The sequence below is a fragment of the Poromitra crassiceps genome (assembly GCF_964638095.1).
Source record: "Poromitra crassiceps genome assembly, chromosome: 15".
Classification (NCBI taxonomy): domain Eukaryota; kingdom Metazoa; phylum Chordata; class Actinopteri; order Beryciformes; family Melamphaidae; genus Poromitra; species Poromitra crassiceps.
The window spans coordinates 38185457-38200307 of record NC_139634.1 but is presented as its reverse complement, the minus strand read 5'-3'; the positions used below and the strand labels follow the sequence as shown (position 1 = coordinate 38200307).

Below are 14851 nucleotides of genomic sequence, written 5' to 3'. Positions count from 1 at the left end.
TAACTATTAGGTGCTTTTGCGATGTAGAGGGCTCAGTGGTGGATGACTGTTGTCCATCGGACAAAACCAAGTTTTTCTCAGAATCTGCTTTGTCTGCATTCCTTTATGTGCTAGAAGTGAGATTTTTTTCACACTCTTCCTCCCCACAATGACAGCGAATGAAGAAAGAAAAACAATTCCGATTGGCTCTTACCTCCGTCAATCACAGCTACGTTGGCGTTGTCGGTGGCGTCGTACCCGGCGCTGCGATCGGTGCTCCAGGCCCAGTCGTAGGTGAGGCTGGTCCAGCCGCCGGTCACCAGGTGTAGCCGCAGCGGGTGCTCTGGGTCCCAGGCCACGCACGCCGGAGCGCTCTCAGAGTCTGTGCCGAAGTTCAGGGTCTGCTTCAGGTACCAGTGGAAGTTCCCCACCGTCCACAGCTGGACTGCAGAGAGAGAAAAGTGCCATAACGCCAACATCCAAAATTATTTTTATTTACTAATATAAAATCAAGCTTAAATTACCGTAAGTGCAGAAGACATTACTCCCTTTGAGGAGGAGGAAGAGGAGTAGAAGACGAATGTGACTTATTCCTATTAAAGGTCTTAGCTGATGAAGAAGTTTTTAGATTAGATTAGATTAGATTAGATTTATTTCGAACATGGTAAAAACAAAACAAAAAAATAAAATAAATATAGGCAACAAGTGCCAAACAATCATAGTCAATTGGAATTCACAGCATACAATAGACAGCAAATTCACAATCAATTTACATTTGTTTATCATGCCCGAAAAGTTGGTTCCAATACTGTTGACAAAATGTACCTATTGTAAGGCCGCTTTAGACAAAAGCATGCTAAACAATGTGACGTAATGTAAATAAACAAAATCTCTGAAAATAAACAAAAATGCTGAAATCTAAAAGTTACATTTAATTTATCCGACTTGTGATCACCCCTACAGTAGGAGGCGAAGTGAACGTTTTTCCGAAGGCGACAGGTTGTATTTACATTAAATCCCCACATGACTGGAATGCAGCATGAACTCACTGTGTGTGCGGACTTGTCCCTCATCTCCTGCCGTCGTTTCCTCCAACCAGACAGCCAGGACTGTCGAGTCGCTGTTCCACAGCAGCTCCTTCACCTGACGCGCAAACACGCACCCACGCACACACACACAAACACACACCCACACCCACACACACACACACACACACACTCTTCAATAACATAAAAATGCAATTATCATTTGAATCACTATCATAGTATGCTGCTGCAATGTCACCATGCATGTAACATTTCCTTTATATTTCAACTGTACCCGTGATCATTGCCTTGCCTCCAAATCCAGGGTTCTATTCCAAAATATAGACTCTCTGTAGGTAAAGTGTCAAGTGTTAGCACATAATCTTTGGTTTTGGCCTGAAGGCCACAGCACAGCCTTTGTTTACATGAGGATGAGGGAGCGTGTTTTCTAGTCTCAGTGTAACCCGATGTGTTTTCTAGTCTCAGTGTAATCCGATGTGTTTTCTAGTCTCAGTGTAACCCGATGTGTTTTCTAGTCTCAGTGTAATCCAATGTGTTTTCTATGCGATGTGTTTTCTAGTCTCAGTGTAACCCGATGTGTTTTCTAGTCTCAGTGTAACCCGATGTGTTTTCTATGCGATGTGTTTTCTAGTCTCAGTGTAACCCGATGTGTTTTCTATGCGATGTGTTTTCTAGTCTCAGTGTAATCCGATGTGTTTTCTAGTCTCAGTGTAATCCGATGTGTTTTCTAGTCTCAGTGTAACCCGATGTGTTTTCTAGTCTCAGTGTAACCCGATGTGTTTTCTATGCGATGTGTTTTCTAGTCTCAGTGTAACCCGATGTGTTTTCTATGCGATGTGTTTTCTAGTCTCAGTGTAATCCGATGTGTTTTCTAGTCTCAGTGTAATCCGATGTGTCTTCTAGTCTCAGTGTAATCCGATGTGTTTTCTAGTCTCAGTGTAATCCAATGTGTTTTCTAGTCTCAGTGTAACCCGATGTGTTTTCTAGTCTCAGTCTAACCCAATGTGTTTTCTAGTCTCAGTGTAATCCGATGTGTTTTCTAGTCTCAGTGTAATCCGATGTGTTTTCTAGTCTCAGTGTAATCCAATGTGTTTTCTAGTCTCAATGTAACTCGATGTGTTTTCTAGTCTCAGTGTAATCCGATGTGTTTTCTAGTCTCAGTGTAATCCAATGTGTTTTCTAGTCTCAGTGTAATCCGATGTGTTTTCTAGTCTCAGTGTAATCCGATGTGTTTTCTAGTCTCAGTGTAATCCGATGTGTTTTCTAGTCTCAATGTAACCCGATGTGTTTTCTAGTCTCAGTGTAATCCGATGTGTTTTCTAGTCTCAGTGTAATCCAATGTGTTTTCTAGTCTCAGTGTAATCCGATGTGTTTTCTAGTCTCAGTGTAATCCGATGTGTTTTCTAGTCTCAGTGTAATCCAATGTGTTTTCTAGTCTCAGTGTAACCTGATGTGTTTTCTAGTCTCAGTGTAATCCGATGTGTTTTCTAGTCTCAGTGTAATCCGATGTGTTTTCTAGTCTCAGTGTAATCCGATGTGTTTTCTAGTCTCAGTGTAACCCGATGTGTTTTCTATGCGATGTGTTTTCTAGTCTCAGTGTAATCCGATGTGTTTTCTAGTCTCAGTGTAATCCGATGTGTTTTCTATGCGATGTGTTTTCTAGTCTCAGTGTAATCCGATGTGTTTTCTAGTCTCAGTGTAATCCGATGTGTTTTCTATGCGATGTGTTTTCTAGTCTCAGTGTAATCCGATGTGTTTCTCTCCGGGCGGTTTCGGGCGCCTCGGCTCGTACCTTGGCCTGGTCGCGGCTGAAGGGCAGAGTGAAGTCTCCATGCAGAAGACCGTTCTTCTCCATGAACACCACGCTGTGTTTGTTGGGGTGACGCTGGGTGCTCGCTATCGTGCTGCCTGAGGGTCTGAACACAGCACGGAGACACACCTTCAATATTCAACCACTTCTGAACTCCGTAACACAACAAGACAACTTCATACTGACAGCATCTTAATCATCTTAATAAGGAAAAATGGCAGGTCTTTAGCAGTTGAAGTGGCTTTTGTTTTCGGCAAAACGATTTTGTTTTCTGGGGAAACCTGAGGGAAAAATTTTATTATTTTCAGTGTAGTCTCGGTTTCCAGACGTTTGGTGAGCGGCGCCAACAGCGCCACCTAACCACCAAACGTCTGGGAATTTACTGTTCCAAATCTGGTTCATTGAGCCCGGCGAGCACGGCTGGCAGCAGACACGCCTACATTTATTATTAGAATTTTATTTGGTAGCGGCAATGCAATGTTTCATAGTTCCAATATAGAGCAAGACACTGATGTGCTGCAAAGAGAGTTTATACCTGTTGTTTATTTTACAATAATTTTTCCTACCCGGAAGTGGTCCGCTTGCTACTGTGAATGCTGTGAAGTCATCAGCAGGCTCTGTAACGTAGCCTCGGGAGTCGGGCTTATCGCTGGGGGAAAGACCTCTAGCCGCCGGGGCCGGATGAAACACGTCCTATTAACAGGTTATGTTTGTTTCTAAGTGATTAATATGTTTCTCCGCAAACGCGACAGCACCGGTTCTGCATGAGCGTCACTGCCCCCAGAAAGCAGGCCCACCCACAACACTCATGATTGGTTCTCCGATGCAAGGCTTCCAACAGCACCACCTACGTTATGAAAATATTTAAATAGTAATATTCTCAGTCTTACAGTAGTGAAACGGATTAAGACTGAGAGCTGAGTCTATTTTCAGTGAAAATAAAAAAACAACACATTTTGTGAAGGAGCGATAGAACAGGGTGAAATCAATGTCACCATAATGATAATGATTTTTTTCAATACCAATATCAATATAGAAGGATATTGATCACATGTGCAAATTTACATTAAATAATCAAAATAAGGTGTGACGTCAAACAAAACTGAAATTTTCAAATATTCCTTTAAAATGTTTCATACATTCCAAATGTTTCTCATTTTGTAAGTTTTTTTTAATAAAAATGTGTTTTTCTTTGTTCTCATCAGGTCTAAATTAATTATGTGTCATGATCTCCCAAAATCACCACATTATTCCACTGTAAGATTTAAAAACGATAACATTGAATTATCACCCAGTGATTTCCATTTGGTTCCAGACTTTCCAAACTCCATGTCCCCCATTTTCTCCAAATTGTATTTGGCCAAATCCTCCAGCTGGCCCGGTCGTTGCTCCACCCCCTCTGTCGATCTCGGGAAAGTTGTAGACTAGCACATGCTTCCTCCGATACATGTGCAGTCGCTTCTTTTCCCCTGACAGTGAGCAGTTTCCCGGGCAGGGACGTAGCTCGTGGGAGGATGACGCTATTCCCCCCAGTTCCCCTCCCCCCCCAAACAGGCGCCCCGACCGACCAGAGGAGGCACTAGTGCAGCGACCAGGACACATACCCTTAATGTGGCGTCCCACCCGTATACACGGCCAATTGTGCCTGCATGGACGCCCGACCTAGCCGGAGGCAACATGAGGGCTCGAACCTGCAACCCTGGAGTTGGCAGGCAGGGAATCTACCGCTGCACTACCTATTTTTTTGAATGCAGCTGCAACTCTTATGGCCAAACGTCTTCTCATATTTCTGCATCTTTCCCTCGTCTCGGCTTACTTCCAGCAGAGCGACTGCTCCAGGCCGTTGATGTTCTCGCTGGTGGCCTGTAGGAGGCACTCTCGGCTCCAGATCCGCACCTTCCTGGCTCCGCTCTGCGGACACACAGCGCTGACGGCGAACAGCTGGCCGTCGCCTCGCCATGACACCCGCGGCCTGCGGTCGTCCCAGGCCACTGCGGGCTGCACCTCCTGCACGGGCGAAGTTAGTGTCAGCACACACAAATGATGAAAAATAAAAAATAAAAATAAAAGACTAAACTTCAACAGGAAGAATGTGGAAATATGGAGTCTTTCATTAACATTTCTTGAAGGTGAGAATGTACAGTCGACTTGTTTTACATTAATGTAAATTACATTGCTGTTTCATTTGACTTTAACTTTTATATATGTTTTACTCGTATTCATCTATCAATTTTGTCAACTTATTTTTTAGGTGTATGCATATATATATATTTTTTTTCCCATAGACATTTCGTAAAATGCTTATAAAATAGTTGTACTTCGTTGAACCAAACGATTCAGCTAACGCTATAATCGGGAGAGGCCTCAGAACATTTCACTCGGACCAAAACTTTAAAAAAACAACATCGAAAAAATATTTTCTTTAAACTCGCATTTTTTTTAACGTTTTGGTCCCAGTGAAATGTTATGCGATCTCTCCTGTTTCTAAATATATCTGTACTGTTTGGTTTGAACCAGTAAAACTATTTTTATACGCATTTTACCAAATGTGTATGGGAAAATAAATGACGGATGAAAATCTCTGGTACAGTACAGTGCTGAAGCAGGAAGTAGGCGGTCACTTTGCCTCTATGGGTTTAACCAACTACTGTTATGGTCTGAACGCATGCTAAGTGGAAAATATTTGTTGTTGTCGTCAAAATGTGTAAAATCCATATATATTTATCCGGACTGTATATGCTGTAGATGACCATGTTGAAATTATGTCAAATGACGAGCTGGTGTTTGATTAATTGTACCAGAGTTTCAAACTAGGAACTCCGAGTTGACGTGCCGTTTTATTTGATTTCTCTTAGTAGGAAGTGGGAATTTCTGACCTCTAGCAGTGAACAGACTGTTTCTGTGGTTGGATGCTGACCTGGATCTTCCTCTGCGCCGCCTCTTTCCCCTCTGAACCGTGGAATTGAGTCTCCTTCTTTCCCCAGCCAACTGTAATGAACTTCCCTACAACACACAACACACACTGTTAACACACACACACACACATGCATACACGCATATACACATGCACGCGTGCACGCACAGCAGCAGCAGCACTGCTCATGTACAAGACATAATAGGAACACTGTACTAGGAAGCCTGACATTGAGATTATAGTTTTTTGACTCCATGTATTCTCTAGCGCAGGGGTGCCCACACTTTTTCAGCTTGGGAGCTACTTTTAAAATGACCAAGTCAAAGTGATCTACCAAACATATTTATTTATATATATATACACCGAGTATACAGTGGAAAACAGTGGAACAGTGGAAAAACAGTGGAAACAGTGGAAAAACAGTGGAAAAACAGTGGAAAAACAGTAAAAAAAAAAAAAAAAAAAAATCTTACCCTCAATGCCATGCGATCGACCACACTACCTTCGCGATCGACCGGTCGATCGCGATCGACGTATTGGGCACCCCTGCTCTAGCGCATAGATTTAAAAAAATGTTGCTTACTAAGAATCAATATTCAAAATGGTGATTTTGATTTTCGACACCGCAGAAAATATAGCAATGATGTAAAAATATGCCAGGCCCAAGCCTCGGCATTTGAATGGCATATTGAAAATATATATTTTTCCATATCCCATGACCCCCGCTGGGCCCTGAGCCACAGATTGCGAAACACCGTTCTGACCCGAGTCGGTCTGCAGCGGCCGTACCTTCGCCGAAGTCGTCCTGATGGATCCCGACCTCAGTGATCGGCTCAAAGTCTTTGGTCATCATGATGATCGTCTCCTGACCTGTGGAGGAAAAGTTATTGATGCATTTCTAATCATCTATATACCATAGTTTGACTGACAGGACTGATACTCACATTCCTGCACTGAAAGCAGGCTGAAGAAATCCCTACATGTATTCAACAGTAAACTCTAGGTGACATTACTGGCTTGAAATAAAGAATTTAGAGCCAAAGTGAACGTCAATTCCGGTCTTTCTCTCGGTACCAGCATCTGAAAAAATATGAATGGGGGATATGAATGACGGCGAGAGACGATTTGATCCGGTTTGAGTTGTGCCACGGGGTACACATAATAATAATAATAATATAATAATAATAGATGGGACTTATATAGCGCTTTTCCATGGCTCAAAGACGCTTTACAGTAGGCTACACAAAACTAAACACTGGGGGGGGCGGGGGAAGACGTTAGTGAACATATAACGACAGAGATGACACTAAACACTGAGTACTATGTGGGGGGGGGGGGCGATAGTGAACATATAACGACAGAGATTACACTAAACACTGAGTACTATGTGGGGGGGGGGGGCGATAGTGGTGGGACAAGACAGTAGACAGAGACAGCACACAAGCAAGGATGGGGGGAAGGAGCAGAGGGACTAAGAGAAGGCGGTGGAAAAGAGATGGGTTTTGAGGCGGGAGTGGAAGACTGTGAGGGACTCTGATGTTCTAATTTCTTGGGGGAGGGCGTTCCAGAGTCTGGGAGCTGCCCGAGAGAAAGCTCTGTCCCCAAAGCTGCGGAGTTTGGACTTGGGGGTGGAAAGGAGGTCGGCTGAGGAGGATCTGAGGGACCGGGAGGGTTGGTAGGGGGAGAGGAGGTCTGTGAGGTAAGGGGGGGCCAGTTTATGAAGGGCTTTGTAGGTGATGACCAGGATTTTGTAGTTGATGCGGTAGGGGATGGGAAGCTAGTGGAGTTCTTTGAGGACAGGGGTGATGTGGTGCCAGGATTTGGTGTGGGTGAGGAGTCGAGCTGCTGCATTCTGAACCAGTTGGAGTCTGTTGATGAGGGTGGAGTTGATGCCGTGAAGGAGTGAGTTGCAGTAGTCCAGGCGGGAGGAGATGAAGGCGTGAATGAGAGTTTCAGCAGTGGAGTGTGTGAGGGAGGGGCGAATTTTGGCAATATTACGGAGGTGGTAGAAGGAGGATTTGACAATTTGACGGATGTGGGGTTCAAGGGAAAGGGTGGGGTCGATGATGACACCAAGATTGCGTGCCTGGGAGGAAGGGGAAACAGTGGTGTTGTCGATGGTGAGGGTGGGGTTGTTGGTTTTGGAGAGAGTGGACTTGGAGCCGATGAGGAGAAGTTCTGTTTTATTACTGTTGAGTTGTAGAAAGTTTTCTTGCATCCAGGATTTAATGGCAGACAGGCAGGAGTTGATGTGGGAGAGGGGTGGGTTGTGGGGGGAGGTGGTGCTGAGGTAGATCTGAGTGTCGTCGGCATAACAGTGAAAGTCCAGGTTGAAGTGACGGAGGATCTGACCGAGGGGGAGGATGTAGGTGATGAACAGAAATGGACCGAGTACAGAACCTTGGGGGACACCGTGTGAAACTATAGAGGGAGCAGAGGAGTGGTTGTGTAGGGAAATGAACTGAGAACGGTTGGAGAGGTAGGAGTGAATCCACCTGAGTGCAGTACCTTCGATACCGAGATCTTCCAATCTGGAGAGCAGGATGTTATGGTTCACGGTATCGAAGGCTGCACTCAGGTCGAGGAGGATGAGGATGGTGAGGGATCCGGAGTCGGTAGAGGTGAGGAGGTCGTTGAAGACTTTAAGGAGTGCTGTTTCAGTGCTGTGGAGGGGGCGGAAACCAGATTGGAGGGGTTCGAATAGGTCATTGGAGTGCAGGTGGTGTTGAAGTTGGGTGGCTACTATGCGTTCCAGGATAGCCTGTTTGTCAATGTAAAACATACCTTTGCATGTCAAGAAAGTCTGAGTTCGTGGTAAAACTGTGGCACTATAAGTTATAAATCAGAAAGACTACGCACAACCAGTCGAATAAGTGACGTCTCTCCGCCAATCCACGTTGTTGATGGTGTGACGTATAATGTGCGACACGAGAGATGTAGTTGACCATGTAGTCGACTGACAAAACTCAACCTTACGTTTCAGTTTCAGAACAAACTGTGACTTTCTTGACATGCATAGTTATCTTTTAAATTGACAAAAAGTACATGTGTACCCCGTGGCACAATTCAAACGGGATCAAAAAAGTATTGTCTCTCTCCGTTCACCCCCATTCATATTTTTTCAGACGCTGGTACCGAGAGAAAGGCAGGAAGTGACGTTCACTTTGGCTTTCGATTAATTCATTTGATAAAGAAAATCTGTAGAAAATCAGAGATCAAGAAAATCAAAAATCATGTCAGATTTTCCTGACTGTTTCTGTGTGCCTGTGTTAAGTAGCAACCTGCATCGTATCCACCTTATTTCTAGCTGCCATGATGCCTGATGGGTGCTTCTTCCGCTTCCGGTGTAATTTTTACACTGTTTTAACTTGACAAAAAAAACGTCTATGAGGATTTTACAGCAGAGCCATTCTGCTCTACAGCCGTGTCGTTCGGGTGCTGGGATAACGTAATGCATTGTGGGTAGTCGGCTACTGTGGCTACTGGCTAATGCTAATGGCTAGCATAATAGTTACTTTACATGGCAGTAAAAGGCCACTGAATGACCAAATTGATTTAACTTTTAACCATTTCGAGTAACACTGTTTCCATACGGACCCGCAGCGTTGGTTAGTTGTTTATAACGTGACTATATTTATAACTTTTATAACGGACTCCAGTTTCCGGTTTATAATTCGGGTCTGCAGCCGAGTACAAAGGCTGCAGAAGAAGCCTGTATGACTCATTGTTGCAAGCTGCAACAATGAGTCACGTTAAACCGGACCTTGTTCCCAGAATTATTTTTTACAGTGGGGCATTCAAAAATAAGGTGGATAGGAATTTTAAGTCACTGTGTGTGTGTGTGTGTGTGTCTGTGTGTGTGTGTGTGTGTGTGTGTGTGTGTGTGTGTGTGTGTGTGTGTGTGTGTGTGTGTGTGTGCGTGCGTGCGTGCATGCGTGCATGCGTGTGTGTGTGTCTGTGTGAGGAGAAATTGTTCTCGGCCACATATATGCCATTTTACATGTAATCACGCTGAATCTTTCAGGAAGTGTAAAGAGTACCCCTGCGGGTGACCTAATGGAGCCGGATTTGAATTGGGCAATTAGGGCCGACTAAATGGGCAAAAATGGCTAATTAGTGGCCAAAATGTCTCAAGACAGGTCCAGCACCATGGAGAGCTCCAGTGGAGCAGCACCTATTTATACAGTCCATGAGCAGCACACAGGTGAGCAGAGTGGGGAGAGAGAGGAGAGGCTGCATGCCACTAGTCTACTAGTCATATAATCAGAGGCGATGACGTGATGATATCAGCAATCAACTGCTATATTGATCTAACCCAAATCAATAACCTTGAATATAGATTAGATATATGTCGGGTCACTGACCAGTGGTGAGAATGACCAGTTCCTCATCTGGACTCCAGCTCATGGAGGTCAGACCGCTGTCCACACTGCCAACACACTCTAACTGTGGAAGAGACACACGCACACACACACACACACGGCATATATTTACATATTTACTGCTCGTATCCAGAGTGACATAACAAATGAACAGGTAGTGAAACATGACTGTTGAAGTTGCCCATAGTTCATGCTAGGCCTGCACGATATGAGGAAAATCTGCGATGTGCGATAACATTGTTCAATATAGCGATGACGATACGACTTGCAATAAATAAACAAATATTAAAGTATGCATATTAGCTATACAGTTCCTATGTCTTTCTGCTTTAATAATGCTAATATAGACCCCAAACATAGCCTATGCCCACTGGATAAAGAAATGAAATACACACTGACTCTCTCTGAAACTACACACAGCGTGTTTGGGCTTTGGCAGGGGGATGGAGCGCACTGTTGCAAGAGAAAGGTGTACGCTGGATTTACAACACGAGACAAAGTGATCAGATGCTGAGTGGGAATGCATGACGCATGTAAATAAAAACACTTTGGTTATTCATTGCGTTTCAGGCAGTCTTTGCGCATGTTCATATTGCGATGACGATGAAAATACGATTAATTGTGCAGCCCTAGTTCATGCTTTGTGTCAAAGTGTGCTAATTTTCATGTCACTGAAAAAACATTGAGAAACCTCCTGCCTGTATTAATACTGCAATGCAATTAATGTAGCAGCAGCTGTGTCTCGGAGAGCAACGCGGAAAAGATGATCCCTTTTCTTGTTCGGAAATCGCAAAAAACACATCATAGGCCTGTTTTACGGAGTTGGTGAGATAAAATGTGCAAGATAACGTAACGTTTATTTAGCAATTATATAGCCTATAGTAAATCTATTTTCTTAATTTCTCCACTCCAGACATTACCGATAAGAGAACCGTTACCGTGAAAGCTTATTGATCCCCGGTATCCCGAAATCCGGCCCCGGGGCCAGTTTGGTACCGGGTCTCGGTACCCATCCCTATATATATCAACTAATATTGAGCAAAATAATCACAATATTATTTGTCAATATTGTGCAGCACTAACTGATACCCAGACTAATGGCTTTATTTTAGCTTTGCAGCTCGTTAAGGCAGAGTGGACAAAATGACTGATAATTAAAGCCCCAATCAGTAACTTTTTCCCCTTAATATAACAGCTTTTTAGTCATTGAGGATGGTAGAGTGACTTGTAACAGGGAGAATGTCACCTCTATTGGTCACACACCGCCCTTCAAAGGCCTCTCCTGGGACTAAGCAGTTTAGTACCTGTGTCCCGGAGGCAAGATGCGCGCATGCGCTGTACAGCGGGAGCATTGTCTTCCTGGAAACAAGGAAGTAATAGAGGGAATGCACGTGACGTCACGGACGCGACAGTCAGTGGGGGTACGCCCACTCAGCTGCAGTGAGTGTCAAAACGTCTAAACAAGCCAGGTGGCGCCGGGTCACGGTGTTTAGCGTTCAGCTTCCGCGAGAAAACAACGAAAATGGTAAAGTGCTGTTGTGCCATTGACTGTAAAAATAGATTCAACAAGGCGTCGGAGGTATCTTTTTACAGGCTGCCGAAAGCTAATGAAACGGTCCCGGTCTTCTCTGCAGCTATCCAGGGTTTCAATGAGGGCTCATTCATTATCTGGCTGTGTTCTACCTGCACAGATATAACGTTACATGAGTGATAGTGTTCACTCTGAACAAAGCTAGGGACAGCGTATGCTATATTTTTCTTAATAAAAGTTGTAATAAAATAAATATGTACCTCTCCACATACAACCAGAATATCCATTGCTGTCCTCGTTACTTTAATGTCGCCAACAAATCCAGCCTTGAAGTACGACCACGCTACGTCCAGGCTCTTGTATGCTTTCATGCTTTGGTTTGTGTATTTCCCCGGCGTCGATATTAAGTACATATAAATGTCAGGAAACCCTATTCCTGGCCACATGTCTACGTCCATGGACCACTGGTTCTTTGGCAAGCTGTAAGGGTCACATTCGAGTCCAACTGCCTTTATTTTAAGCAGATAATCGTTTATATTAGCCGTGGTTTCGCTACTACCCCTGGCAGAAGCCACGTTTGTTTTGGAAATTTGACACTCAGTGCTGCTCAGTCCGGCTGAGGGGGCGTGTTCGGGAGGGGGCGTGGCGTCGGTGCATTCCCTCTATTCGATGTGGATTTGCTACGAAAATGACGTTTCACGTAACTATGGATTATTATTTCATCACGTGGTGAGTACCCGATGTCACAACATGTACATAGAGCTCTCTGGCGCTGTGTTTTGTTGACTTTGAACGGCGATATCGATATCGATACTGTTGCACGCAGAGGGTGCAGTTTCTCCAATAGCAAAACTGGGAAAAGTTGCTGAATGGGGCTTTAATAACAGCGATATCTGAAGAGCGGTAACTGGCTCTAACTGTATCACCTGCTTGGTGTTCAGGTTGCAGAGGACGACGTCGCCACCGGCCGTCGCCAAACACACAGACTCCTGATCCGGCAAGTCCTGCAGCCCGACTGCAATGCCAGTGCCATCCTCCGGGAGGAACCCATCCGCCGTCAGAGACACCTCACTCAAGACCTAGAGAGAGAGAGAGAGAGAGAGACACACACACACACACATAGAGACAGACAGACAGACAGACAGACAGACAGACAGACAGACAGAGACTCGGGGTTATCACTCCTGAAACCAATTTAAGGAGTTTTCAATGGTCAAATTCAAGCACTCAAAATTGTCATGTTTTGGGGTGAAGTGATATCACTGGTCAAAATTAGACTTTACAGAGGCTTCTTTGCCTCCCTAATAATCTAGTTAAGTCAAGAAGTCCTGATGATTTTGCTCAGGATGTGTCATTTTTCCAATGAATCAATTAGTGAGTCTTACAATATCTTTCTCAGTCTGACCAGCAGTATTCATTTTACTGATATGAAACAGAGAAAAGCAGCAGTTTTTTTTTTTTTTTTGCATTTATGAAGCTGTAACCATGCTTTGGTATTTTTACTTGATAAATGACTAAACTGTTTCAACAAACACAGGCAGGTTCAGCGGCGGCTCACCTGTCCGGTCCGGGGCTCGTACTCGGTGATGCTGTATTGCGAGGCGAGCAGCAGGGAGCCGCTGTCTGTGCGGACGCACAGGGCCTGCGGGCGTCCCGGGCCGCCCAGCTCCGAGCTCCGCACGCTGCGCAGCAACTTCAGGTTACGCATCTCACTTCACAGACAGACACAGCCAGGACACTGTGGAGGATTTCAAACAGACTGCTGTTCAACTCCATGCTCCCACTTACAGTGCTTCACCCTGTACAAATGAAACCTTGATTCCCACCTCATGCTGTGTGACCACGTCAACTTCACTCAAGTTTTGAGGCATAAGTCTCAAGTCTTTATCCCTGAAATTCATCAGTACATAAATTGTTGTTGTTGTTGTTATTATTATTATTTTATTATCATTAGTTAGGTAAAGTTAGGTTAGTTTCATGGGTTTTTAAGGGATTTATTCTTGGGTTGGTTTATAACAGAGATACTACTAGTAATTAGGGGATTTGTCATGCCTTTTGTGCAGGTTTACAGGTGATTCATGTGTTATGGAAAAGTCTCTCTCCCTCTCTCTCTCTCAAAGCCAAGCACCCATTATCGGACGGGCATACACCCCTCCAAGAGGCTTCTTTCCCTTTTACCTACATCTGACTGAAGAGCGACTGGCTGCCACAAACGCGCTCGTTTGGAAACAGGTTTCCAACATATTCAGGAGTACCAAGTCAATTTGGTAGTTACCAAACACCCTTACCTAACCACCGATGCTAACGTTAGCTAATAACGCGGTGTTGGCGTTAGAGCCTCAACGTGAGACTCAGCCTGTGTGCAACTAGTAGCTACTACAGTTTAACTATCCATCACAAGAAAAGCAGACTTGGGTTATATGAAAACCAGTCACGTTAAATGCGAGTGTGGGTGTGCTGCCTAACTAATGAGCATTGGCACAGTGTCCGATAATGGAGCTAGTGGCGTTAGCAAAGCTTTGCGTTGGAAGTAAAGCCGGGCTAGATCCACTTTAACACAGAGAATGAGAGAATAAGATGTCCTGATGATGTTATGAGCTATTATGGAGCTCTCTAGAGCTAACTGTGAAACTCACCGACTTCAGTCCAGCATCCACATCACAGCACAACATACACACATGTGTGATTGTCAAACTCTTCACCTTTCACCTCGACAACGGAGGGGGACACGGCTTTGCCGGCGGTGTCGCCCTCTTGCGGGGAGGAGGGAGGGGGGATGAGTACAATTATTTAGGTCAGTGCCCCTTTGCTGGGAGAGTCTGGCAAGCGAGACTAGGTCAGTGGTAAAAACAAACAACTTACAGATAAGAACTGAATAGAAATAGGTCGTTCCATTGCAGCATTCACAATTCAAGATCATTTGAATAGTGAGTGAGTAAACATGTTACAAACAAGGAATTTGTCTTTGTGCAGTATGCAGCACAGCAATCACAGCAATAACATTATATTATTATAACAAAATAGCAGACAGAAAGACAGTCTTCAAATTATAAATTATAAAGTGCAAAGTAAAAGTGAAAGTGACATAATAGTGTGTGGTCCATGTAAATGTAATAAGTCAATATAAAATGCCCAGTAAGTCCTTAAGTGATAGGCTATATGGGGTGTAGAATGTCCATGGGAGAATTG

The 14851-nt window shown here is 44.3% G+C and overlaps 1 protein-coding gene across 1 annotated transcript in view; it reads right to left on the bottom strand.

The window, feature by feature from the left end:
- elp1 (elongator acetyltransferase complex subunit 1) overlaps positions 1 to 14370 on the bottom strand; it is a 49095-nt gene extending 34725 nt beyond the window's left edge. The window contains exons 1-10 of the mRNA XM_083652166.1: positions 14299 to 14370; positions 13221 to 13400; positions 12589 to 12741; positions 10114 to 10195; positions 6539 to 6619; positions 5753 to 5838; positions 4652 to 4842; positions 2818 to 2941; positions 1029 to 1122; positions 194 to 424 (exon numbers count right to left, since the gene is read on the bottom strand). Of these exons, the coding sequence (XP_083508292.1) occupies positions 194 to 424; positions 1029 to 1122; positions 2818 to 2941; positions 4652 to 4842; positions 5753 to 5838; positions 6539 to 6619; positions 10114 to 10195; positions 12589 to 12741; positions 13221 to 13370 (1192 nt within the window). The 5' untranslated portion in view covers positions 13371 to 13400; positions 14299 to 14370. The remainder of the gene's footprint in view (positions 1 to 193; positions 425 to 1028; positions 1123 to 2817; positions 2942 to 4651; positions 4843 to 5752; positions 5839 to 6538; positions 6620 to 10113; positions 10196 to 12588; positions 12742 to 13220; positions 13401 to 14298) is intronic.
- Between the last annotated feature and the right edge of the window lie 481 nt (positions 14371 to 14851).